The following is a 27639-nucleotide window of genomic DNA, read 5'->3' as shown; positions in this document are numbered from 1 at the left end:
AATAATAATCTTTATTTGAGGATGCCTAGAAAAAGTCTTAGGTTATTTAAGGAAAAAATGTTTTAACCTTTTCGATAAAGATAAGGTAATGGAATTAATAGATATACCATGTGAATTTAATGAGAATTAACTCTATAAAAAAAATATCAATGATATATAATTTTGTTTGAAAAATTATACAAACTTTTGAGAAGCAATGTGAAACAATAACTGTGACTAGAACTAGAAGCAATGTGCTTTGGTATATACCAATATTAATCACCATCTCCACATTGTTGATGAACACTATCAATAAACTATAACTATTTATGGACTTCCCTACACTTTTAACCCATAAGGTGTGTGTGTATAACAACTCCTCAAGCGAAATAGGACGAAGAGGATGATGTATCAGCCAGAATCTGCATGTACCCAAGTGTGTTTGATTATAAACTAATAAAGATAGGTTATAACAAAAATGAATCAAATTTTCTTTATACCTCGAGTTGGTCTTCCGTAAAGGAATCTTTCTGAAAATTCCATGTATCTGCATGTGTTCTTCGGAACTCAGCAACTGCTTTAGTCACAGCTGATTTCACTGGCGATGGTTCTCCAACAAATTGAGCTAGCAAGGTAACATGCTCCGGTAACCAACTGCAGTAAGAAAGCAAGCAACCATATTCAGTTTATTAGAGAAGGAATGCTCAATTTTAAGTACTTAGTATGTGAAATTAATGTTGGGACTATTTTACCCATATTAAGTGATGCTAACTGCTAAGTAGCAATTATTGAATGAACTTAGTTCAAATAAACACTAAATCATTTAGATTAAATGATAAGTTTTGTCAGATACAATGGAAAAACATTACATACCTGGGCATGTCATAGGGAACAGATAATACACAAGCTGCCAAGGCAAGAACAGCACCATGTGTAGAGGCTACCGCTTGGCCACGAATAGAAGATCTTCTGCATTTGCACAATCAGAAAGCAACTATCTCAATGAATTTCAACAATGATCAGAAATTAAAAAATAAAATAAAGAGTAGGTAAAACAAGCCTTTGCTGCTTTCTCTTCTTAAATATGATGCTCGCGTCTTCAAAAGCTCTATTTCGGAAGTCTTCAGACATATTTTCATCTCCACCCTTCATTAGTCCTGCTAGAACTGCTGCAGCATGCTCTCTTACCTGTACACATGTTTAACCCATTAGTTCAATCGTTTTATATGCTAAAATTAAGGGTTTGGTCATCGTTATCTGTTGTAATGTGGTTGTTTCATATTAATGAAATCTAACTTTGAACCCCCTAAAAAAAATTAACATGAAAATCAGAATTTTGTATCAACTAGATAACTTGCCTCTACTTGATTGTCTTTGAGGAGATCCTCCACTGTTCTCCAGATTTGTCTTTTCTCCCCATCAGAAAGGACAAAGATGTGCCTGTTATTATTATTACAAGAGTTCAAAAGAATTATTCAAAGGAGTGCTGTGTTTATACAAGGGATTTAACAGATGCCAATGAAAAGGAAAAAACACCACTACTTTCTACAAAACATGAAAACCTTCTTCAAGTTTGTAAAGTTGGTTCTATCAAATGATCATACCTATACATAAATGTACGCAAGAAGGTAAGAGTGGCGGATCTAGTTCGCCAGTTGGAATCGGTGGCTGAAGAAAGGATCACAGACACTGCTTTTTGTAGATGAGGGACCCATAAAATCCTCCATTTCAGCAAATGAAAGGCTGTCTTGGCCAATGTTGACAGGTCTTTATTTGATGTTTCCTGCAAACAAAACCACCATCAAGAAAAAAAAACTAACTAATCTAATATTTCATTTCCTCCTTCCCTTTTCAAGATCTATCAAGTTAAGACACTACAACATTAAAATGTAAGAGTGATAATGGCAGCTATTGAAAGCAGGGACTATGGTCTGTTTCGGTATCAGTTTTCTTTCATGTTGATCATGATCGAAAAAATCTATATTTATTATGTTTGCAAAAACCCACAACAATCTACAAAATAATCTGATCATGATTGACAACAAAAAAATCTATACCAAATGAAGCAAGAAAATTACACTTTAATTGGAACATTATGGAGATAATGATTTGTATACAGAACGAAGCAACAAAAATCACATTATAATCTAGATCATGATACCCAAAAAAAATTATCTTATTCCAAAAGGCTCACTAATTGGGTTAAACTGTTAACAGCACAAAAATGTATAGCAAAAAGTCATAAAATGCTTCAAGGAAGTGAGAAGAGGTCATGCATGATTCACACACAATTGGCAGACAATAACTATAGATAACCCTACACATACCTGCAAAGATATTACAGGATAGAGAAGACCCACAATAACATCCAGTAGATATGAAGACCTTCCTGACTTACAAGATGAGATAATAAAATGGAATACCTGATACATTGAAGAGAATAACGTTAGTGGTACAGGATGAGTTTCAAATATACATAAAATGCATAATAGGTCGTTTTGTTATCAACATTTTTTCATGTTGATCGTGACCTGAAAAATCCACTTTTGATATGTTTGTGAAAAATTATAATGATCTAAAATATAATTTGATCATGAAAAAAATCTTTATACCAAATGAAACAACAAAAAATCACAGTATAATTTGGATAGTAATTAAAAAATAACTTGTACACCAAATGAAACAACAAAAATGACAGTATAATCACGATCTAATAAATAATCTAATCACAATCTCAAAAAAAACTTATACCAAAAAAAAAGTTACTTTTAATTTTTTCTTTTGATGATTTTCAATTGGGATAATGATTGTAACAAAATTCAGTGTTCAAAAAGTAAACAAGAAAAGGCTCATGGGGCAACTATATGTGGGGATTTGACAGAAAATGACCTACCATATGTTGCCATCAAATTGTGGCGTTTTGCTTGATTTTACAAGTTAAGGGGCATATTTATGAATTTCTCTAAATATATACTTGAGAGGAAAAGATGTACCGTTTCCATCCATTTCATATCATCTTTAGAGAAATTCAGTGTTCAAAAAGTAAACAAGAAAAGGCTCATGGGGGCAACTATATGTGGGGATTTGACAGAAAATGACCTACCATATGTTATCAAATTGTGGCGTTTTGCTTGATTTTACAAGTTAAGGGGCATGTTTATGAATTTCTCTAAATATATACTTGAGAGGAAAAGATGTACCGTTTCCATCCATTTCATATCATCTTTAGAGTCACCATTTGAAATGTCATTTCCATGAATCGCATCTGATTGCACATCCATTCGATCAGAGTTCCCGGCACTCTGGATGTTGAGGACAACTGCAGAAGCATGTTCTATCAAGTATTGGTCCCAGCTTCTCCCTTCTATTCTAAAACCAACATCATCATCACCAGTGAAGAATGTGTGAAGTTGAAGATTTGAGCACACAATGGATAGAGTAACACCAATTTTTTCTCTCACCTATACACACAAAGCAGAAATAAAATTAGAAAGCTTCAGCATGGAAGCTAAAATCCGAAATGTCCATATCTGATTTTGAACAGAATGTAGAACCTCCATAATCTGTTCTACAGTTCTACTATGACTTTTAGTAAGTGCAAAAGGAGGTCCAAAATATTTGAACAGAAAAAATATGGATCCTTTTAGAAATCTAGCTTCTGCCAGAACTTTTTGAAGGAAACTAATCATCTTCAGAAGGATAAAAATAATATAAAGTGGCTGTATGCCATTCAAATTTCCGTATGTTGGCTGGATTTAGTGGTTGCGCCATATATGCCCAAAGCCTATAATTAGCCTTTAACTGCAAAAAGATGATATCGAGCCGTGACAAAGAAATATTGCCTTTTGAAAGTAGCATTTTTTCTTTGGAGGAGGTTAGCACATCAATGACCCCCTACTTCTATTAAGCCCATAATAAAATCTCAAACCTCAGCCTTTTAGTTCAGCACTTTTACCACTTTAATTACCCAGGGTGGATATTTTTTACTTATTTTTATTTTTAAATCAGGGATTATTCCCTGAAGGAAGTTAGTACAACCTCCCAACTTCTAACAAAGCGTTTTTAGTGGGAATCGAACCTGAAACCAGGGGTGAGTCATAATTTCATCATTAAGAAATACCAAAAAAGAAAGTACATCATAGAGCACAAGAACCACTTAAGTATGAGATAACACAGATTGATCATTCACCTGTGCAGATGAGTGCCTCATATTGTCTAGCAATTCCTGCATAAGTTTCCAGTGTAGATGAATTTCAGACACGGGCATTCTAGGTGGGGAGACTTCTATAAGGGCTGCTGAAAGAAATGCTATACGTTTTGCGACTACAGTTGTATTTACTGTTAGAGGTAAAGGCGTTGCCAAACAATCCAGAATCTTCTCACGAAGAAGCGGGATTCTCGTTCCACGTTTCCCCTTTCCAGTAACAGAATACCGTATACATGTGGTCCATTCTGGTATTGATTCCACAGAAGGAGAAAGAATAACATTCTGTAACTGAACCATCATCCAGCTGTCCCACACTTCTTGTACACCACTAACATCAGAATGCAATAATCCAGCAAACACTTCAGCAGCAACACACTGCTTAGACCTCTCCTTTGAATTTGTAAACTCATCCAATGCATTTTTCAAAGAAACTAAAACAGGCATGCCACATTCTTGAAATAATCGCTTAAATATGCGTGCAAAGCTTGAGTAGAAAGTATCACTTCTCAGCATAGAAGTCCAACTGGGAGTCCTTGGCCATGAAGACGAAAATTCAAAATAGAAGTGGGTAATTGACTTGTCTGCGTAACTCTGAAAGGAAGCACCATTGCCCCTGTTTTCAGCATCACTAATGATGTGAAGATGAGAGAGACAGTTTAGAGTTTCGATGAAGAAAGCTTCCTCCTGAAAATTTTTGCTTAAAACTTCTTCAAGGGAAGACTTGGTTTGTTTTTCAACATCCACTGAGAAAGTAAGTTGTTTCTCAGCTGTTTCTTTATAAGGTGATTCTTTTAACAGTAAATTCAATGCAGAGATGGCAAGTATTCTTGTCTGGGGAAGTTGGCTCTTCAAGTTTTTCAAGAAGTGACCTGAAAAGGACATGTATGTAATAATAGTCATGTGCAAAGTTAACAAGCAAACAAAGGCATAAGGTGAATATTATGTGACCAAACCAGCAGTTTCACTCAGAATTCTTGAAGATACATTTGGGTCATTCCTAGATGCCATTGCCAGCAAAAGTAGAGCCCTATTGGACATAAGGTTATACCTGAGAAAAGATAGATAAAAAGGTTTAGTGATCCAAAGCACCATCATTATAAGCAAGCTTTCTTCATATGCCTAGTTCAGATAAAAAGGGACTAATGAAGTCACAAATGTGAGAGCATTTACCGCCAATGTAAGTTGGTTGACTCAAAGCTCAGAGAAGCAATATGAGAAATCAATTCTGGAAAACTAGGACCATCCAGATGGTTTCCAGAAACCCCAAGAATTCCTTTGGAGATGCCCGCAAAATTCATGTTATATTTGACAAAAATCTGTGGATATTTGAAAGTAAATTGTTATAAAAGCAAATATACCCTGTGTAGTCAAGAAGGTCTTACCTCATTAATAGCCTTCTGAGCTTTGAGTGATTCATGATGAGAGCTTCCAGAAGAAGAAGAAAATAAGTCAGAATAAGGCACGTCATCATTAATCACTCAGACAACTTGGACAAAACATGAGAAACAAATAAAACCTTGATAAAATTCCAATGGCGAACGAATGAAATGCCTTCAAATCCTAGATTGAGGAAAAAAACATACAAGTAAAACCTTATTTTAGAAAATTTAAAAGGATTATTTTTTCCAAGTTAATTGACTCAGGGATCACACCCATACTATTACCGTTGTAAGATGCTTGTGCACTGTCTGTGAAGAAAGAACAGAACAAGAACCTAGAACAGCATGCTCTGGCGTATTGAGATTAGATAAATTTGCTGACATGGTGAGCACACACTTAGAAGTCAAGGAAGGCCATCTTCTCAACATTTTCAAAAGGGCCTTGCATGCAAGTCTGGAATCAAGGCAAATCATTGACATAGAAAATGAAGAAAATAGAAAATCAGCACAAAAGAAGAAAAAGAGGAAGGACAAAATCATCATAACTAGGCATGTGGTAAGAAAAAACTAAATTTGACAGGTACTAAATTAGATGAAGAGATCAAAAGCTTTAGCCAGATAGCTTTTACATGTGCCTAATGTTTACAGAGAAGTCATTTGATAAAAACATTATAGTTTAATTAGACTGAAAACATTAAAACTTACATGCGCACAATTTCATATTGGTGCACTGAAAGATTAAGAAGATCATCCACCAAAAGAATCAAATGGTCTGACGGAGATGTCTTTGCACTTGTGCGGAACAGATGGTAAGATGATTGTGAAGCCCGCCAGGTGTGATGCATATATGCTTTGTCAACAAGTGCCCAACGAGGCCTAGGACAAGACAATACTTCCATGGTCAGAATCTTACAGAACCATCTAGAATTTGGATATATGAAAGAAATAACACATTGAAAAAGAATTCAGACCTTCTCTTCCCTTTAGAATGAGATGAAATGATGAAGTTTATTGGCGGTTCAATTATGGAAGGAGATTCCAACTTCCAAGCATGCCTGTAATGTGTCCAGTCATCATATTCAGCACTTCCTGTTCAGGCTCAGATAGAAATGATATCAGATTTAACAGTATAAAATGCAGAGCATGTAGCTTTCAGTTCTAATCAACAATTGGATCATATAATGCAGTTTCCATTACCATAGTTACCCAAAGCATCCATAATGCGAACAACAATTAGGAGTAAGATGCTATCATCAGCTTTTTCCTCTAATAAGTATCTGTTAAAAAATGATATTATGTGACGAACGAAGGCAAAAAGCTGAAAATTATTCCTAAATTACCAATATATATAAAAGAAAATTACTTGCAGGCTGTATGTATGACTCCCGCTGCTTTTTCCCTCAATTCAACAGTGCCAACACTAGCACCATTAGCACCAGCTATTAAGAAAGATAAACTACCCAAATCCTCGATAGATCTGTTGTTAGCCGATGGTCTAAAATCAGGCAAGCATGATAAGACACCTTGCAATGAAGAATTCAACCGCAAAAGTGTCACCTTGAGGTGCTCTTTTTCACTTCCTGAAATGCCAAGAACTCAAATGTTACGCAAAGAAATATTGCATAAAAAAGAAAATACACAATATAAAGGCATGAGTGTTGTTTGGAAACCAATGAAGTGAACTATCCAACAGTTTAGATCTACAAATGACAATTGTCGTTGATTCATACTATCAATCAGAAATCACTAAGTGCCTTTCAACTTCATCATCTTGCAATTTGAGAATAGGAGATCAACCAACCAAGGGATCCTTCCAATACGAATTTTGATATGGAGAAGAACTTCTTTCTTGGTTCCCAGGAGTTTCAATCATATCATTGAGGTAAAAATGAGGGAAATAAATCACCAACCATAATGTGCAATCAATAACCATTTCATTTAAAAATTCAACACCAAAGTTATGAGAACAAAAGGACGAAAACAATTTGATGAAACTGGTCGTACAAAAAAGGAGATGATAAAAAGAAGGAAGAACATCAGAAGAGGCTTTTTGTTAATTTTCCTTTTACCTGAATCAGAATGAATTTTAGTCTGACATATTCTGATAAGATCATCTAAAGCTGATCTTAAATGCAGATCTAACAGCTCATTTGCAAATTGAATTTCTTCATCACTAGGGATATGCCACTTGGGGATCAACGACTGTTTATGATCTGAATATTCTTGTGTGCTTATCCACTCCTCCAATGCAGAGGCTACTGGGTGATGAAGAATGCATCTGCAATTTGAGTAATATCTCCATTCATACCAATAGTCATAGACAAAACAAAATTGACAGTGAACTGCAACTGGAATCATTTCCAGAACAAGAAAAGGAAGAGAAATTACCTGTACTGATCAATAGGATAATAACGGATGAGACTTCCAAGAAGAGATCGGAGAACAAGATCACCCGCACCATTAACCTGTTACATTGATTGTAGCATCTCAAAATAGAGAACAAATGTAGTTCTAACTGAATTTATGAAAACAAAAAGTTTACAAGAAACTCCCATCAAGAAGTACTTTTCAATACCATTGAAGATATAAGAAGTGAAAATTTGTGGAGAAATAACCTTCCAAGATGGACAATCAAAGGCAGACATGATAACTTCTTCAAACTGATGCTTATAACGGAGAAGGGAAGAACCCCCATAACTGATGGTGACTGACAACACTTTTAGTTGATAGTCAACTGATGTTTCAAGTGCTGGAGACAGCGTGGCTTTTGCCTGTAGAAAAAGAAAAACAGGGTTCCTTATGGAAAAATTTAAGTAAAATCATACTAAATCAGAAAAAGGGAAAGAAGAGGTAAAAGAAGATAAACCTTAGATGAAAATGATCCATCAGGGATTGACTTTCCTCCGAACCCTGTAGTAGGTGTGCCTTCAAAAGAGGATACAATAGATGCCAAAAGTGGTTCAATAAGGTGAACAGCTGCCTCAGAAGGATCTGAATGTACACATGCACAACAGAGCAATCCAATCTCTGCAACTGCACCAGGAAGAATATTTGTTTTCACGAACTTCGAGATTTTTCTTATTGCCTGCCAATAATATAACAAGTTCAAGTAAAGTTCAAGAGAATTTTCTAGAAGATAACTTGTCTTTTCATAAATCTAAACCTGGGTGTAAAGAGATTTTGAAAGCCTCCCAAACAAGACTTCTAGCATGCAAAAGTATTGGGGATTGTCATCAACAAGGAATGTTCCATATGCAGAAGATGAGTTAAGGCCTTCATTCCTGTACCAATATATTCCATGTTTAAGAGCACACAAAAGATTTGATGTTTACAATTTCTCTAGATATAGACCATAAAACAAAAGAAGTGGGACCCATTGACTCGCTCATATCACCACTTACACAGCACTACTGGGTTCCAAGTGCCGTAGTAAGGAAAACAATCTACACAGGAACTCATCAAGCCATTCAGAAAAGCTAGGAAGTAATGCCCAATCTTCTGCACCGTCTTCCAGTTTTGCCATCTGCCAACGTAAGATAAATAAAGGTCTATTCAAAATTATATGCATCTTAATAACAATGCTTTTAAATAGTTGGTACTTACATTTGAAAATATGGAACCAATCAGTTGCATCGTGGCCAAGGTTTTAGGAGGGTCATTGGCATCCATACCCAGTAAGGCATTTGTCAACGAAATCATCAGTAGATCAGTGAATCCATCAGCACCACCAACTGTAGACGATGACAATGATGTAAAAAATAGTGACCGCCCTGCAAATGCCACAGATGTAACAGCAGTCTTCAACTGGTGGGTGGCTGTGATCTGACAAGACAAAAAAAAAACAGATAATGATTTAGCTGAAACTAAATCACAAAAATAAATAAAAATTTGTTTGTATTTAGAAATCGTGACAAATCTATTAATACAATATTTAATAATAATAAAAAAACAAGAAAGGCAGAGAAACAGACTACTTATAATGAACTACCTTGCCTATTTAATACAAGATCTTCTGGGTAAACCGTACTAAGATTTATAATTATTGCATCAGATTTATGAAAAGCAATGCAGAACAACTAACCGTTTCAAGAGCCATATGAAACCGGGAAGCCAAAAATGGAAGAACAATGGAGGGTTCAACATAAGACAAAATAGAAGTAGTTGCAGCAACCGTTTGAGAAAGAAGTCCGTTTTTGCTATACTGACCACGGTCTATCAATTTAAGCACTGAATTCACAAATGCTACTCTCTCTGATGGTCCCAAACATAGCTCAGCTTGTATTTTGTCATTTTCACCCCTGTATTAATTTTTTTTATCAGTTAAATGTAAATATTGAATGTCATACATGGATTTTTTTTTAACTTTTGGGGGAAAATCATATATGGAAATTTAAGATGGTTCTGCAGAGAATCTTACAGTTGCTCCTTCTGCAAGCGCTTCTGAAATACAGTTACTAAATGGAACAAAAAACGCGCTAAAGAATGAGTCCAGCGACCGCCATTAGAAGGGTGATAGTATCTACAATCATAAATGCCAATACAAAACATGATACGGTTGACCACATGTATAACATCTATAAGTGAGGCTAAAGCAATAATTGATAGTTTGACAGGAACATACTGTTCTAAAAGATTGACCATTTTCTCAAATTGTTGCCATGATGAGCTACCAGGTTTTAACAGATATACCTGCATTTAGAAAATAGTTAAATGAACAATAGCCACTGTATTTACATGAAGGCATAATGAACTATATATCTTTTGAAAACTTACAATTGATTTTGCAATGGACTTCGCTGGAGTGATAGATTTATTAGAAAATAAAAATCTTGTGTTTCTAGGTACATCTGCTGGGAATGGATAAGACCCACTTCCATTTGCGACAGGAACCTATTGACATAACAAGTAGATACTCCGGTTAAGTGGTGAATTGTTCTTTTAATGGCTAACTGATGTACCGGTGTCAACAAGAGTTGCTTCATAAGCCTCTAGAAACTTAGTAACAAAATGTCCTTTGGAGATTTCAAAGAGAAAATATCACTGCATTTACAAATAATATCAGGCAATACAAAATGCACAAGCATCTTAGCTAACAGTCTTTAAAATCTACCAGTCCATTAATGACAAAATCTCTTGCAGGATGAAACCGTTTTACATTTGCAGTCCACCCATCCATTTCAAAGAGTATAATGTTTGTTAGGCCTCTCTCTAATGCAGAAATTGATTTATGTGATATTATGGATGACTGATTGCGGAGGGACCGTTTTGTTTTTGTAGATCTCAATTTCAGCGACAGTTTCATTAGATATCATACAAATAGAATCCTTTCAAGCAAATTTAATCAGATTTCACAGATATATAAATTCATTGGCCTATGTCTACCTCCAAGCTATGGGAATACTTATTAGCAAATGATGTGTGAAGTTACTGAATCTAGAAGGTAAAACTACTACATGAACACACCTCAAACATATTCAAGTATCGGGTAAAAAGAACAGGTAAGAAACTATCCCAGTCAACGAAGGCACAGTTTTTAATGACACTGGAAGTAATAGCTGTCCATTGAGCGTCCCAAAACAGACAATTTGGTATTGAATCCCATTTATCAATACAACTCTTGACCCAATCCCTGTAACAATAAGAAAATGCATTAACAATGTACAGGCTGTGTATCAAGATCTATATAATTTATAGTAGTTGTGATAAGAACGCTTACTGTTGAAAGAAGTCCAGATTGTCCACATTTGTAGGGAGAAACAACCTTACAAATCCAGCCCCTTCATATGATGAATTATGCCATGGATTTTCCAGAAGATCTCTACAAGCCCATTTTAGGGCAGATAGAAGCATATTAGCCACATAAGCAAAATATGCAACACACTTATTATACTTAAAATGTCATAATTGACAAAGAAAATACAAAAACGGAAATAAATACCTAAACTCAGACCAGATTTCAGAGGCAGCGCCTGCGTGAAAGAACTTTCGGCATGATATAATGAGGGAAGTAAGTGTTAGAAAATGTCTTTGTCTCAGGTTCCATCCTTCTGGACCCGTATTCCTAGAAGAAATAGTAGAAGAAATTTCAATGCCATGTATTATTAAGAAGCAAGAGTAAGTTCAAACAAGAGACAAGTGCTAGCTATTTGAAATAATGAGACTTCGGAATTAATGATTGGCCAATATGGCAATCTCCTTGCTAGTGGGACATGAATTAGATAATTTCGATTAATGTCGTGTCAACATAAGGAGCCTATTTGGAAACTGGTAGACACGTTGGAAACGCCAAAGTTAAAATTGAAAGTTAGTTTATTGATCATCGTCGGATTATTTTTGGATAATGATCTATATTACTTTTTTAGAAATCTTTTATTTTGTTTTAATAAAATAATAATGATCTATATTATAGTCTGATTTTTGTTGCTTCTGGTATCCAAATTACTTTCTAGATGACGGTCCAAATTATAGTATAATTTCTGCTTCATTTGGTATAGAGATTTTCTTTTCCATCATGATGAAATTATTTTTGACAAACATACCAAATCTACACATTACGATCAACATGAAAAAATTTGATACCAAAACAACGCAAGCTAAGCTATGAACTTCTCTTTGTCAACACCACAGAATCATATAGGATTATGAAAAGTATATCATCAACTTAACGAGAGAGATTATTGCAGAATCATAATGAATGTAAGACTATCACTCTGGGTTAATTTCACAGTTACTTTGTAGCTTTAGATGATGTCCATTATGGAAGATATAATAGTATTCTTAGCCCTAGAACCTAAGAATTCAACATGATTGTAGGCTTAATGGCAGAGCTTGAAAAATGAACAGAAGGGGAGCATTGACATACTATTTCAGCTGGGCATAGTAAATAAATCTCCAGGGACAATTAAAGTAGTAATTTTGAAGGAGAAAGACAAGAATTCATTGCTTCTGTGAGGAAAGGAGTAAACTTGCCTACTAAAATGAGTATTGATTAATGTCTCATATAAAGACCGCCATTGAATTTTCAGTGATAACTTCTTCCTGTGTTTATTCAACAACTTCACAAGGATGCTTCCCCATCTAACCTAATGACAGAACAAGGACTTCCATAACAAAAGAAAACAATGCAGAGTATATATATGTGAAACTTAAATCTAATTTGATAAGCAAACCTGGGCATAAAGTTTGCAATCTGATTTAAGAAATATTTCTAAACCCAATTTGACAAGAGCAGACACATCTTCTGATGAAACATCACTTTTTGCTCTCAGAAAGCTACATAAAAATTAAACCCAGAATTAGTAAGGAGAGAAGTAATGAAGTGAAACATTCAATTGCATATCAGTTAATTGAATTGATTCTCATGTCGGCGCAGAGCTGACAATTACTACTACTAGTAGTAGTAGTGATTCATCGCATTTCAGTTTTGAATTTGACTGACTATAAATCTATGATAAATTGGAAACTCACAGGTCAATGATTGGGACCCATTTCAGTGTGGCGTAGACCGATTCGGGATCATCCGGCAAGTACAATTCTTGCAGCGAAGTCACCACGAGGGCGAACGATTCCTTCTCTTTCTTAGTTTCCTCCGCCACGGGAGGAGGAAGCCAAGCGTTATACAAATGCATTTCCACTTCTTCTTCTTCTTCTTCTTCTTCTTCTTGACTGATCAAATTACACCTATGGAAATGGAACGGAGATAAAGGAATGAAGATGATGATGATGGCTCGACTATTATATATATAAATGCGTCTCCCAATAAAGAGAGGAGCAGCTCAATATTAATATTGTAGTAACGCATCTAAATAAATAATTTAAACAATAATAATAATAATGGTAATCATAATCTGATTAATAATATTACGACAATATTTATAATATCTCTACTTAATATTTTCAGCATTTTTTTCTTGTTTCATTTATTATGATTTTTTTTTTATGATTTTTATATTTTATTTAGTAAGATTAAAATGTTCAAAATTCAGCCTAGATAAACCTAAATGGGTTGTTAATTAATTAGTTTTTAAATGAAGACAATAAACAGTTTCAATTTTTTTCAAAATAAAATAAAATAAACTAGTATGAAACCCTACGTTGTACGGGAAAAATATAAACGAAATTTTTATAAAATATTTAATTTAATAAAAGAGAATATATTTATATGAAGAGAAAATATATATAATATATATATATATATAATTAGAGAAAAAAATAGAAAAAATAATTATTATTAATTGTTTCATAATATAAGTAAATTGTATAAAAATAAATAATAAACAAATAATATATAAATAATTGTAAAAAAATTATGTAAGGAAAAATATATTTATATAAAATTATTTATGAAATATATACATGATGTGAGAAAAAAGTTAAAACTGAAAATAATAATAATTCAATACAAACCAAAAGGCTTGATTTAATTTAAACTATTGAAAGCAAAATAAAAATTTAAGTTAACACAATATTAAACAAACATTCATAAAAAAAAAATGTATAACTCTAGTACAATTTAAGATATCCTATATTATAATAATAGTTAATAATGTATACTAATAAAAAAAAACAACTTCCATAAAATGAAATTAAAAAATTAAAAAATAAAAAATAAAAACTAAATTTTTTTTCTTTTTCGTCCTATCTCTTCAACAACTTTGTTGGTATTCAAATATTGGACCTACAAAATTTTTTTGTATAAATATATGGTCATTATAAACTAAAGAAAAAAAATGTACACATTCAAAGAAAATAAAAATAAAAATTTAACCAAAATATGACAATAACCAAAAAAAAAATTGATATAAACTTACTTACGGTGTAATGTAATCGAGAATAATGTTGGTGTAATGTAATCGAGAATAATGTTGGTGTAATGTAATCGAGAATAATGTTATCCAATCTTTTAACAATAACAAATTTAAGAATGAAGAAGTTTATAAAACCCATAAGGAAATATGTATATGAGAGTTATAAATGAGATTAATAATAAATTATAAATTTATTAATAATGAGAGTTACAAATCTTTAATTAAATGATAAACAGTAATTATAATTTATAGTATAATTTACTAAATTACTATATTTTTAATTTTTTGAGAGTTATAAATCTTTAATGTGATTAAGTTGACATAAGTCTATTATATAAATATATATATAATAAATTTTAAATTTATATATAAATAAAAATTATAAACCTTTCCTGTTAAATGATAAGAGTAATTATAATTTATAATGTAATTTATTAAATTATAATATTTTATTTTTTATTAAATTAATACTATATTTTTATTTTTATATTAAATAGGTTTCATGACATAATTTAAGAATGATGAAAAGAAACCTACAAAATCACAAATTGCATTCTATGGAGGTCAACAACTTGATCCTTTTCTCTTATGTAGGAACCTAAATGAAATGAAGTTCAAAATTCTTAAATCTGTACAATAAATATTTACCTATAAAACGTATATATATATATATATATATTGATTATATTCTTATAAAACCTGAATTATAAATCATAATATTTATTAAGTTACTTCTTATTTTCCCAATAAATACAATTAGGATATACTTACTTTCATTCAAACAAAAAAAAAACTTTAAGGAACCGAATTGAAATTTGTTTAAGAGAGTGTTGATTAATATACAATATTTCTAGTAAATCAAACAAAGCATACATATAAACACAATCAAAAATACTTCATCGACAGAAAACCCTCCAGCAACTGGTAAAGGAGGATTGAAATGGAGCTAGACAAACATAATGATCCATTCCATAAAGCATGGTAACAATAAGAATAACATATGAACAGTTATCACAACTTAATAATAAGGTAAACTTACGTTATATCAGAAAGCTTAGTTGTCACTCCATCGACGTTTAAAATAGGTTCACCAATCCATATATCTTTGTAAGCTTTATTTGGTGAGAAATAGTCACAATAAAATCCATTGCAAGTGTTAATCTGCACATTATTAGACAAAGACAGATTCAACAGGGAGGAAAAATAAGAGCATTTAAGACAAGAAACTTACAACAGGATCAGGTGCATCATCTTGCTTGCACATTACAGCCAGTCCAAGCTTCTGTCCATATCTTGGGTTTATAAGCTTTATTTGGTGAGAAATAGTCACAATAAAATCCATTGCAAGTGTTAATCTGCACATTATTAGACGAAGACAGATTCAACAGGGAGGAAAAATAAGAGCTTTTAAGACAAGAAACTTACAACAAGATGAGGTGCATCATCTTGCTTGCACATTATCCAAGGCACGCCAGTCTCTAGCCCCACCGCCATCTCTGCTGCCCATTTCGTGTATTCTACACCAGGCGCCCCAATTTCATACTCCATGGGACCGTATTCATTTTCTATCTGTCATTTCATGGAATTTTTAATTAATCTTTATCTCAAAGGAGGAACCTGCGATAGAATTATAGGGCCCCCCTGTGACTCATAGAGCTCTTCATCTTTCATCATATCCACTATCTTCTTGGTGAATTTTTCCATTGCAGCCTTCATTCATTACATTTTCAGTGTCAATACCAAAACTCAGATTAACATAAGAATTGTGGAAATTACATTCATTGATGGAGGAACACCTTGAAAGGCTCATTATCTGTTCTAAAGTTGATGCCAGAAAACAGGAAAACCTCTGGGGGAGAAGAAGAAGAATGATGAATGTCTTCACAGAGAGAAAAAAAGAAAAAAAGGAAAAGAAGCAGATGAAGATCATAGATACTGTTTTACCTGACGAAGAAGCCACGTCCATGATATAGAGATCAAGAATCTGCAGATTCATGTAGATCTATAAATGAATTTGGTACTAAATATCCAAATTCAATACCATGTCTTATAATAACAGCTAGATGCATTTCCAATTACACCATTTGAAGCGTGAATTTGGCAGAGTAAGAAAGAAAAAAAAGATTCAAACTTAAAATGATACTGGACATCCTTTGAAGCGTAAAAAAATAGCTTACATCAATTGGCTAATGGGTTGTTGAGTTATATTAGTTATTTTTCTTCGCCTTACATTCTCAAGGTGTGTCAGTTGCACATTAACACCTCGCAAGGCCTTCTTAACCTGGAAATAAACATCAAGTTAGATCATCAAATGTAAGTTTCGGTTCAGGTCAGTTTGACACCTAATCATACATTTCTTATCAAATGTAGAAGAAAGCTGTAAATTACCTTGATGCGGTCTTGATCAGATAAAGGCCTAAGTAGATCTCTAATATGGAATTTTTTTTGAATAAAATCTGTCACTGGAATGGGATCAAAAAATGCTCTTGCAAACATATCTACAAAATCAAAATTATATGTTGATTTCAATTCAATATACAACCATACAATTTCATGCATAATACTATAAAAGTCTATCCTCACATATTTTTTACAAAACCTTAATCAAGAATATCAATTGAATCTCCAACTAAGTGTATAAAAGGCTATTGCTGTGAAGATTCTTATAGATGTAAAAAGAATTGAAGACATGTAGATAGACTACAAACCGATATTAAGCGATAACCCCATCTGAGTAGGACGAAGGCTTTGGTAGAACCCTAGCCAATACTCTAGACCAAGGCTTGGGGAAAAAGAATCATACCAAGGCACACCGGGCAGGAGTTCTGCTCTGTAGAAGTTGCAACAGTAGTCTGCACATGTTCAATTGACTCAGTGTATTGCACATCAACTGTGAAAAGTACTCGGCAAGCCTCAACCTGAAGAGTTAAAAGAAATGTACACTTGAAGATTGCAGAAGCAATATCAACTTTCTGGCATATCAGCAAATGACACTAAAATTTCAAATAATTTCAGTAAGACGAAAGAAATACCTCCAAAGATGAGTAAAGTCGGCCATTGAAATGTTGATAGAAAGCATCTGTAGAGCTCTGATCATCAAATTTTATCAATACACTATACTGGTCATCAACTCCATCATTTCTATACCAGAAACATTTCAGAAAAAATATAAAACAGCACATGGTTTAATAAGAAAGACATGAATATAAGATATTCAACCTGACAATTCTCATTTCCAGCATATGTTGAATAAAAGAACCACAAAATTGACAGAAGTCTGCATATGTCATATGGTTGGGAACTCCAAGTACACAAAGAAGAGTCTTCCTTTCAACCTAGGAAGAATCAATCATATAGGAAGAAAGAAAGAAACAGTTGATTATCAATCAATCTTGTATACCCAAATCAACAATAGGGTTTATTAAATCAAATAGAATTTACAAATTTTAGTCCCGCAATCAGAAAGGATTTAAAAATGGGAACTATGCAAGAATTTGAGGAAACTTTACAGGTAATTTGGAAGAAGATGAGGAGAGATCGTTGATGAAAAGATGCATCACGCCTCTGGTCTCTTCAATTCGAGGGTTTCCAGAAGTGAAATGAAAAGCTTGAGTGATGCCGAATGACGCAGAGGAGGTGGCGCTGCTGGAATCACAGGGAACCATAACTGCAACAAAAATGGTAAAATAATAAAAACACAAATTTCATATATACACAAATAGATGACCGACGAAGAAGCACATCGTAGAGAGGACACCTGGTTGTAATAGAACAGAAGCACATGGCAGAGAGGATATCGTTTAACAATCGATCAGATCGAAAGGAAAAACCGACGAAGAAGCAGAACTCACCTGGTTGTAATAGAACAGAGATTACTTCATTAATCTTCGTTATAAAGAAATAGATACGTCTTTCCGGCAACATCGGCGACGGAATTCGTCGCAGGCGAAGATCCAGGCGATACGTAGGCAGTAGAAGAAGAACATTGTCCGTGAGATAAGGACGGCGTTGGATTCCGGCATCGGCACCGGAGATGCATGCGTTGAAGAAGCCACGAATCAGGCCGTCTCCGGCAGCCCTGTAGCCATTTGCTCGATCTCTTATTGAAACGGAAATTTTGAAAGGAGAGAGAATATGTCTTATTGAAACGGAAATTTTGAAAAGAGAGAATATGTTAATGGTAGGTTAAAAGGTGGGACCGTTTTTTTGTTTTAGAGTTTTTAGCTATTCATTTAGGTGATCATTTAGATGAGCGCGTCATATTCACCCTGAAACAAAATAATTAAGCATCATTATATATATATATATAGATAATATATACTTTTTTTTTAAAATAAACTTTTAATCTTTATATAAATCTATATGCATCAACAATCAAATATTTGCCTCATAAGTATGAATATCAATCATATTTTTCTGATTTAACATACAATAAGAAGAAGCTAAATATGTTTTCTAATAATTCAAATAAACACAATTAACAGAATAAGTAATCAAGGAGAAGAGGAACATGATGATATAGATATATAGTATTTGAACAAACGTCGAGATTATTTACAGACAAAACAAAATGCACCAAATTACGATTATATTGTTCTTTCTCGACAAGTTTCAGTTATCGTGCTACTGCTTGTGATGAACTTATCTGACCTGAAGTGGAATGTAAACTGTCATACTATCATTATCTAAGGAAGGTTAGAGATTTATTTACATCTCTTCTTCCTTATTTCTCGGAAATCTCCTCAAGACTCTTCGTCGTCGTCTTCATCGTCGATACCAACCCAACCGGTGAAAGCGAATAGAAATTCTTTAAAGTTCACCATTCCATTTTTGTCCCAGTCCATCTCTTCAAATCGTTTCATGGCTATTCTGCCAGATGACCTTTCCCCTGTTTCGTCTATTGCCTGAATCATCTCTGTTTTGCTCACATATCCATCCTTATTCTTGTCCAAGAACACAAATGCATCCACCAATGTCTCAAACGTTGAATCCAAATTTGGCATCAATGGTTCCTGAAGTAGTCATATGCATCAAAGTGAATTAATTGCAAATGACAGACAAAACCTATCATCAAATAAGCTTGTTTGATGTGGGTTATTTTTAAATGCATTTCAAATAACCCACTATCCAATCAACAATCTACTCATCAACTAGAATACCCTTATTTTAAAAAAATAGTATTTTTACTCAAATAACCTGATTTTCAATAACCTACATGATCTAACAAGATTATTTGAAGATAATCACTTGGTCATTCAAATAACCCAAGATCACATCAAGCATAACACCACTGAATGACAACTGAATTAACTTAATACGAAATTAGGATTGAAATTCCACAGTCGAAAAAGGAAACAACATTAAAAGATGAGAATATATGAGTGAATACCGCTTGAATTGCAGAAGACTTATCCTTCAAAAGGTAGACAAGGCAGAGAAGGACAATGAACTCATTGAACTTGATTCCCATATCCTCATTAATATCACATGCCTGAAAGAGATCATTAATTTCCTCTTCTGTAAAATTAACCTCCAACTTATGGAAACAATGTTTCAGCTCCTCTTGATCTACAGTCCCATTTCTGTCCTCATCTATTACAAGGAAAACGAAAAGGGAACCATTCAATTGGTGTTGGTTGTGCCATTATAGCAACTTGAACATAAAAAGCACATTACATACATCATTTTAAAAGCTGGGTTACCTACCAAATTGCTTAAAGATATCCTTGCACTTTCTGAAACTAGTATCAATCTTGGGAAACTTCAATATAATGCTGTTAAATGATTTAAGAGAGCTTCCTTTAGATGCTCTACCCTGCATAACTTCCACCATTTTAGCTTCAAGCTTGGACTCAACAATATCGGTCTCAAGTGACTCAGTCTTCCCCGAAACAACACCTCCCATAGTAAGGGAAAAGAACCAAATCAATGCTGTAGATGCAAAAAAAACATAAATCAAAAGAACAATCTTTTACATTTCCTTGCATAAATCGACATAAATAGCGCCCAAAGTTCGATAGAACCGGTTGATAAGATCTGTTTGAGCTAGGTTAGACACGATTGACTGAAAATAACAATTGCATTTCATAATATGAGAATAATTTACAAACAAACAAGAAGCGATTACTTGACTTGAAAACCTAAAATTAAATCCTTACGAGAGTTTGAGAAACCGTAGAGCGATGAAAACTATCCTCAGCGTTGCGAAGTGAGCAGAAATGAATATCTAAACAATGATCAGATCAATAGAGATGCCCTTTCGTCAAGTTTTCAGCTTTCAGCTCCATTCTTTCCAAATTCCAATATGGTAACTCTCTTTCTCTCTCTTTCCCTTAATTTCCCACTTCCAGGAGGCAAGATTTGTGCTTTGCCCACCACGTACTGGTCGTCCCTTCCCTTTGATCAGTCGATGTGGGAATTGGGATGGGCCCGCAACGGGCCAATAATCACGGGTTCCAATTTCTGTTATCAAATAGTAATGAATGGGCTGGACGATCTTTCATTGTCATCGATGGAGTCTTGAAAAAACAAAAGTTGAAATCTTTTCTTGAAAGAAATAAAAAAAAGGTGGAGTCTTTTGTAATCAATTCATGAAAGAAAATATCTTTCATCAAAATCATAACAATTGTATACAATCGAATATGAATTTTGTCAATCTCACTTTTACATTTTGTCCCTTTTTTATTTTATTATTTTCTTAAAATAAGTTAATTCTTAAAATTTTAAGAATTTAGGATTTCAAATAAAGTATAAGGTTAACTAGTCTAATTTTAAATAAATTTTTAAATAGATAAATTTTTACGATTTTAAATTATTTCAACGATTTTATATTATTTACCTTAAAAAAATAAATTTATATTTAAAATTAGAAAATAAAGTTATTATTTATTCAAATAAATTAATTAATATAATTAATTTATAAGTATAATTTTTTATATTGATATTTACTCATTATTATTTTTTAAAATAATTTATATTTAAATATATAATTTTTTTTAAATTGCTTAATTATAAAATACTTAATTATATATATAAATAATAATATATAATTATTATATTTTTCAAATTAAATTTTTACGATTTCAAGTAACTTTATATTTTACGAGTTTACAATTGACTAATAATTTTACATAAACTCTCGATTTTAACCGTCTTGATTTAATCCATTTTTATTCTTTCAAGAATGAGAAAAAAAATGAGAAGAGAAGGAAGATTGGGGAAGGGAAATGTTTTAATAAAGTTATATATATTTGAAATGATGGTAATATATGTTTATAAAAATCTTATATTTATCGATTTGAATTTGTTTGATTCATATTTAAAACGCTTTAAATTAAAATGAAGGCAACGATGATACAATCATCCTAGTTTTCTACATTAAAATAATAATATTTTTTTACTATTAATTTGTAGCGGTATAAAACATCTAAGAGGTAATACCAATATTTATAATTATGGGAGTTAAGAAATTGAATATTTACATGTTTTTTTACAAAATTGAAGGAAAACACAAATATAATATTATATTGTTTGGAATCAATTGTGAACCATTTCAAATTGTCAAAACATAATTTAATAACTTAGGTAAAGGTAAAGATGAGGTAACTATGGTGAAGTAAGAGGGTTAACAATTTCATAATTTGACAATTTATTTAAGTCTTATGTATTATTGAAAACAAACATTTTAGAAGACACAATTCATCTCCTTCATTATTTTTTAGATTCTAAAACTTTTGAATTTTATTGTGTAAATATTTTAATTGTTAATTGAAAGAAAATACAAAATATTTTTAATATTATAAGTCAATTTAAAGAAAAATTGATATCCTCTGTCTTTGACCTAACCTAAAAACTTTAGTCACGAAAATTAATCTTGTTTTATTTTTTAAATATACCATATTACAAGTACATATTTTTTTTTACCATTAAGCATTGCCTTTTATTTATTTATTTATTTTTTATTTTATTTCTTAATTAATAAGATTTTTTCTCAGTTCACAAGTTTGATTATATTTTTCATTTAGGGGTGAGTTTAAATCCGTCGGGCGATAAATTTTGCGTTTGATTAAATGATTAAATGTGTATGCGGATTATGTTCTTTAACTTGTGGGAATTAATCGCACTCCAAATGAAAAATATTTACTAAAATATCATTATTTTGTTTTATTTTGTTTTGATTATTACATGTTATTTTTTATTTTATCTCTTAAATAATAAGATTTTTTTTTCAGGTTCATAAGTTTGATTATATTTTTCATTCAGGTATAAGTTTGTGTTTAATTAAATGATTAAATATGTTTACGAATTATGTTCTTAACTTTGCAAGAATTAATCCCACTCCAAATGAGAAACATTTACTAAAATAATATTATTTTGTTTTGTTTTAATTATTACAGGTTTAAATAACTAAAATTTAATAAAACATTGAATAATTTATTAATAAAAAAGAGTTAAATAATATAATAATAATTTATGGGAAATCTAATCCCAAACAAAAGCGGGCCCGGCAGATAAATGATAAAGACAGCCTCTTCATCTTTCTCATTCTCTCTCTTCTTCTTCATCTTCTTCGAGAGGAATCGCGATTAATTTGCCGGCATGAATTTCTTGAAGCATCATTCCGTCTCTCTGATATGATCAATATCTTATAAGATTTTTGATCCGTCCATACTTAGTTCTTCAATTCCGATCTGTTCAATTCTCAAAGGTCAGAACTTTATTTCTCGCCTACTTTAGTTTTTCCATCGTATCTACTCATCTTATTTCATTCCTTCTTGAGTTTCCTTTATCTGTTATCCCATTTTTTAATATGCTGGGTTTTTCCTTCGCGATTATATTTTCATTTATTCGATTAAGATAATTTTTAGGGTTTATTGTATCAAATTATTTTGACATTACGTTTGATTGTAATCTTTATGTCTTTGATATTTATTATAACTTTATCTGTTGCAATTTGCACCATATGGTGCAAAATATTTAGTTAAGGAAACCATTTAAAATTGTATGTTTTTGTTCAAATCTAAAACAATCAAGAGATAAGCGTGCATTTTCTCTAAACGAATTGGATTGTGTTGTGTTGTGTTGCTATATGCATCCCCGTAGTTGGTGATTTTAATTTTACTGTAACTGAAGTGTTACAACAATGATCAGAAAAGAAGGGAATGGTGATTGAGTTGTGGAATGTTCTCTTGTTGTATCTGATTAATTTGTCTGTTGTGATTGATTTTAGGATTTGGGAAAGGTTTCAAACTTTATGTGTTAAAGGTCATGTCAAATCGCCGAGTGGATGATGCTGAATACATGGCTGATGATAATGAAATGGAAGGTGTAGATGATGACATGGATGAAGAGTTCCGTGGAGATGACATGGAAGGCTCGGACTCTGATGTGGATGAATATGATTACTTGGTTTGTTCTACAAATGATATTAAATCGTTCCCTGTTTTTCTTTATTATAATAGAATACGTGTATTGGTTGTTTTGTAGAACAACAAAATAGCTGATACAACTGCTGCTCAAGCTAGGAAGGGGAAAGATATTCAAGGGATCCCTTGGGATAGACTGAGTATTACTAGAGAGAAATATAGGAAAACTAGGTTAGAACTGTACAAGAACTATGAGAATGTTACCAATTCTAGCCAATTGGTTGAGAAAGTAAGTATGCATATCCTTTTAAGTTAAGAGTTGGTAACATTGCGTTAATATTGATATCTTAATTCACAGGAATGCCAAGTAACAAAGAAAAGGGGCTTGTTCTATGACTTCAGACGAAATTCAAGGGCTGTGAAATCAACGATACTTCATTTTCAGGTTAGTTTGCTTATCAATCTTCTAAATAACAAGTAAGGTATTGTTTGATGCGGGTTATTTGAGAATAATTTCAAATAACCCAACATTCAATTGACAATCGTCAACCAAAAAACATTTTACTTTTTTCTTTTCATCATATATTTATATCCCTAATATCTCCTTATCCAAATAATCCGATGTTCAATAACCTTCATCAAACAAGGTTATTTATAAATAACTACTTGGTCATTTAAATAACCTTAGATAAAACAAGACCTAAATATTCTAAATTGGGCGGTGCTTTTTTTAGTCGAGTTTTTATTAAAATCTAACATGTTGCTTGAAAATGCAGTTGAGGAACTTGGTATGGGCGACGTCAAAGCATGACGTCTACCTAATGTCTCATTTTTCCATTATTCATTGGTCTTCACTAACTGGTAACAAGTCTGAAGTTCTTAATGTTTCAGGCCATGTGGCACCATGTGAGGTAAATTCTTGGAATCTCTTTTTTCCTCTTAAATAAACTGATTATCAATTTATATACTCCAGAAACATCCTGGAAGCTTGCTAGAAGGATTCACCCAAACCCAAGTTAGCACCCTTGCTGTGAAAGATAATTTACTGGTTGCTGGTGGATTCCTAGGCGAACTTATATGCAAGGTGATATGGATTAACTGTCATCATTATCTGAACTAGTACTTTTGTGCTTGTATATTTGTGTTCTTTGGATAATTATTGATTATGATCTAATCACATTCCTTGAACTCTAGGAGCTTGTTTGATGCAGACTGTTTTTCTTTATATCAATAATCCATTTTTTCTGAAAAAAACAACATTGTTTGATGAAAAGTGGATTATTTAGGTTAAATGTCGAAAACATTCTTTGCATTTAATATTTTAAAATGTCATAAAAAATAAAGTAAGGCCATTTTAGTTAATGATTGGATTATTGATTGATGATGAGATAAAGGGGTTATTTGGATTTCCTTTATCAAACAAGGCCTAAATATGTCCAAAATTGGGATAAAAAGTTATGTTTGGTTAAGGTTTCAATGCATCACTAATGAATGTTATGTTTTGGATTTCACAGCATTTGAACAGACCTGGAGTATGTTTCTGCACAAGAACTACTTATGAAGATAATGCAATTACCAATGCTCTTGAGATCTATACTAAGTCAAGGTATTTAGCCCCAACAATGTGAAAACTGAGAATTGTATTCACAATAGGTTTGTCTTGTTTTGTTTTTCAGTCGTTTTCCTTCTAAACTCTCTGTTTCCCAGTGGCGCAGTACATTTCATCGCTTCAAATAACGACGGTGGAGTTAGAGAGTTTGATATGGAGAAGTTTCAACTGTGTAACCATTTTCGCTTTCCCTGGCCAGTGAATGTGAGCTATGGACTTCAATCTTCAATTCTAATTTTAAAATCAGATTTAGAATCAGAAAGAAAGGGATGAGAAAATGGAACTGGAACTACCATTTCATATTCAACCTTAGCTTGCAGTTGAAAATCTCATAACTAGGCCTACTCATATCCTATTTACATGGAAAAAAAAGCTCATTTCGCTTCCTTAACTCAGGAGACATGTTGTGCATAGTTTTTATAGAGTCAAATTATGAGTTAGCAGAGTTAACCAAGAACTGACAACATGATTTAGTTTGAGCCATTTATAAAAGTACATGAAACAAAACGAGCTTATGATGCAAGTTTATATAATATTTACAATTCTTCCATTTACATCTATATACAATACTTCTATTTATATCCTGCGTGAAATAATGATGTTTCTACTGGTTCCTCTATGTGCAGCATACATCTCAGAGTCCTTGTGGTAATCTTATAACAGTAGTAGGAGACAGTTCGGAGTGTTTGTTGGTTGATTCGAGAATTGGAAAGGTACTTATTTCTCCCTTCTCTCTTTCTTTATATTGAAGAACCACCCACTCAAGGCATGTCAAGTGGGAAGAGTCTTTGACCCACTGAGGGCTCAGGAGTTCCCACTAAGAGGCAGGTGTGATACTGTGTTAGCCTCCTCCTTCATAAAATAAAAAAAACGTTTATTTCCTTTGTTCTGGCTTCTGCAGACTGTCGCTACTTTGGTAGGTCACGCAGACTTCTCGTTTGCATCAGCATGGCATCCAGACGGGTTCATGTTTTCTACAGGTAATCAGGACAAGACATGTAGAGTATGGGATATACGTAACCTAGCGAAGTCTGTCAACGTTCTGAAGGGTAACCTAGGAGCCATTCGATCGATCCGTTACACATCGGACGGTAGCTTTATGGCGATTGCAGAACCAGCAGACTTTGTTCACGTTTACGACGTGAAAAATGGGTACAAGGTGGAGCAGGAAATCGATTTCTTTGGAGAGATATCTGGAATGTCTTTCAGCCCCGACACAGAATCACTATTTATAGGTGTATGGGATCGGACTTATGGTAGCCTCTTGGAGTTTGGCAGACGACGAGACTATTCCTACCTTGACTGTATCATTTGATGGACATCCGAAATAAATGGGCGACTACTATTCTTGGTTGTGCACTCTCAAGTTCTTGCTAGTATTTGTAAATGTTTAAAATGGTTAGGGGTGAAATGGTGGTTTCTTATGGTGCTTAGTCTTGTGAGAGTTTTGAAAGTGTGAACAAACGACGACAATTATTGCGGAGGTTAAGAAAGAGCAAAAAATTGTTAAAAGCCGAGGGTTCCCGGATGGGAGGCCTTTGAGATTTCTCTATGTTTTTGGTATTATGCTAAACTTTAATTGAATTTCGATACACATAACTGAAGTGTTTGGAAATGTGAAAAACTATACATGACTTTGTCCTGAATTGAGTTTGTTCTTGTTTAAAATGTTCAATCTTGTTTGTTGTTTTTAGTGGCAGCGGCTAGTCTGTATAGGTGATATATTTTATTGCAATAAGTTTTATATTTGTAAGCTCTTTTACGAAATTTTGAATAATCAAGTAGTTATTTGAAAATAACACCTATATCTGAAAATTAAGTTATTTAAGAGCTTGTTATGGTTTAATTTATTAGAAAATGTTGATAGACAGGTGATTATGGTTAGATTTAAAATAAATAACAACAAGCTCTAAGATAGATGATTCAGCGGTTTGCCTATTTCGGATGGTTCTCTATTACGGGTAAGGGTAAAACAATAATTTTTTTAAATGACTATTTTGCCCTTTCATGTGAGGGAGATAGAGTTATAAATATACTTATTTAATGAATATTTTGATATGAGTTATTTGTGTAAAATAACTTCCTAATTACAGTGAGAGTGAGTGTTATTTTGAGGTGAAATGAACATAATAGAAGTATAGAACCATGCACTAATGTAAATAAAATAAAATAATGTAATGTTTTATTTATATGAGTAAATTATTTAAAAATAGTTTAAAATAACCAATGTGAATCCTAAATATCTTTTTAAGGATATATGATAGTTATGACCATTGTCAGTAAGATGTCAATA

General features: G+C 32.8%; 3 protein-coding genes across 4 annotated transcripts; 1 reads left to right on the top strand and 2 right to left on the bottom strand.

Annotated features, from left to right (window-relative positions):
- Positions 1-141: 141 nt before the first annotated feature.
- LOC124940204 (proteasome activator subunit 4-like) lies at positions 142-13276 on the bottom strand. Of its 2 annotated transcripts, none has more exons than XM_047480689.1 (35): positions 13033-13276; positions 12735-12837; positions 12535-12647; positions 11504-11626; positions 11282-11383; positions 11029-11194; positions 10339-10455; positions 10187-10254; positions 9983-10084; positions 9647-9863; positions 9169-9387; positions 8967-9088; positions 8729-8846; positions 8432-8650; positions 8181-8336; positions 7954-8030; positions 7635-7843; positions 6929-7145; positions 6763-6842; positions 6537-6654; positions 6271-6441; positions 5851-6019; positions 5703-5746; positions 5569-5611; positions 5357-5502; positions 5140-5234; positions 4169-5055; positions 3180-3440; positions 2307-2402; positions 1584-1762; positions 1338-1419; positions 1040-1167; positions 853-948; positions 480-633; positions 142-401 (listed from the first exon to the last, which is right to left on the bottom strand). In XM_047480689.1, the coding sequence occupies exons 1-35, from the start codon at positions 13191-13193 to the stop codon at positions 360-362; spliced, it is 5400 nt and encodes a 1799-aa protein (XP_047336645.1). In that variant the 5' UTR covers positions 13194-13276; the 3' UTR covers positions 142-359. The 2 variants fall into 2 exon arrangements, with proteins under 2 accessions (XP_047336645.1, XP_047336646.1); XM_047480690.1 differs by having other exon boundaries at positions 12535-12642; positions 13033-13049.
- Positions 13277-18868: 5592 nt separating this feature from the next.
- LOC124938519 (probable calcium-binding protein CML21) lies at positions 18869-20814 on the bottom strand. Its single transcript, XM_047478965.1, has 4 exons — positions 20531-20814; positions 20079-20303; positions 19762-19964; positions 18869-19384 (listed from the first exon to the last, which is right to left on the bottom strand). The coding sequence occupies exons 2-4, from the start codon at positions 20275-20277 to the stop codon at positions 19115-19117; spliced, it is 672 nt and encodes a 223-aa protein (XP_047334921.1). The 5' UTR covers positions 20278-20303; positions 20531-20814; the 3' UTR covers positions 18869-19114.
- A 2099-nt stretch (positions 20815-22913) lies between these two features.
- LOC124938210 (uncharacterized WD repeat-containing protein C2A9.03-like) lies at positions 22914-27042 on the top strand. Its single transcript, XM_047478607.1, has 10 exons — positions 22914-23079; positions 23602-23780; positions 23859-24026; positions 24096-24182; positions 24514-24648; positions 24711-24821; positions 25252-25343; positions 25445-25550; positions 25973-26059; positions 26248-27042. The coding sequence occupies exons 2-10, from the start codon at positions 23640-23642 to the stop codon at positions 26659-26661; spliced, it is 1341 nt and encodes a 446-aa protein (XP_047334563.1). The 5' UTR covers positions 22914-23079; positions 23602-23639; the 3' UTR covers positions 26662-27042.
- Positions 27043-27639: the final 597 nt, after the last annotated feature.

Source organism: Impatiens glandulifera, chromosome 5 (genome assembly GCF_907164915.1).
Source record: "Impatiens glandulifera chromosome 5, dImpGla2.1, whole genome shotgun sequence".
Lineage (NCBI taxonomy): Eukaryota > Viridiplantae > Streptophyta > Magnoliopsida > Ericales > Balsaminaceae > Impatiens > Impatiens glandulifera.
This window is presented reverse-complemented; position numbering and strand designations above follow the sequence as displayed.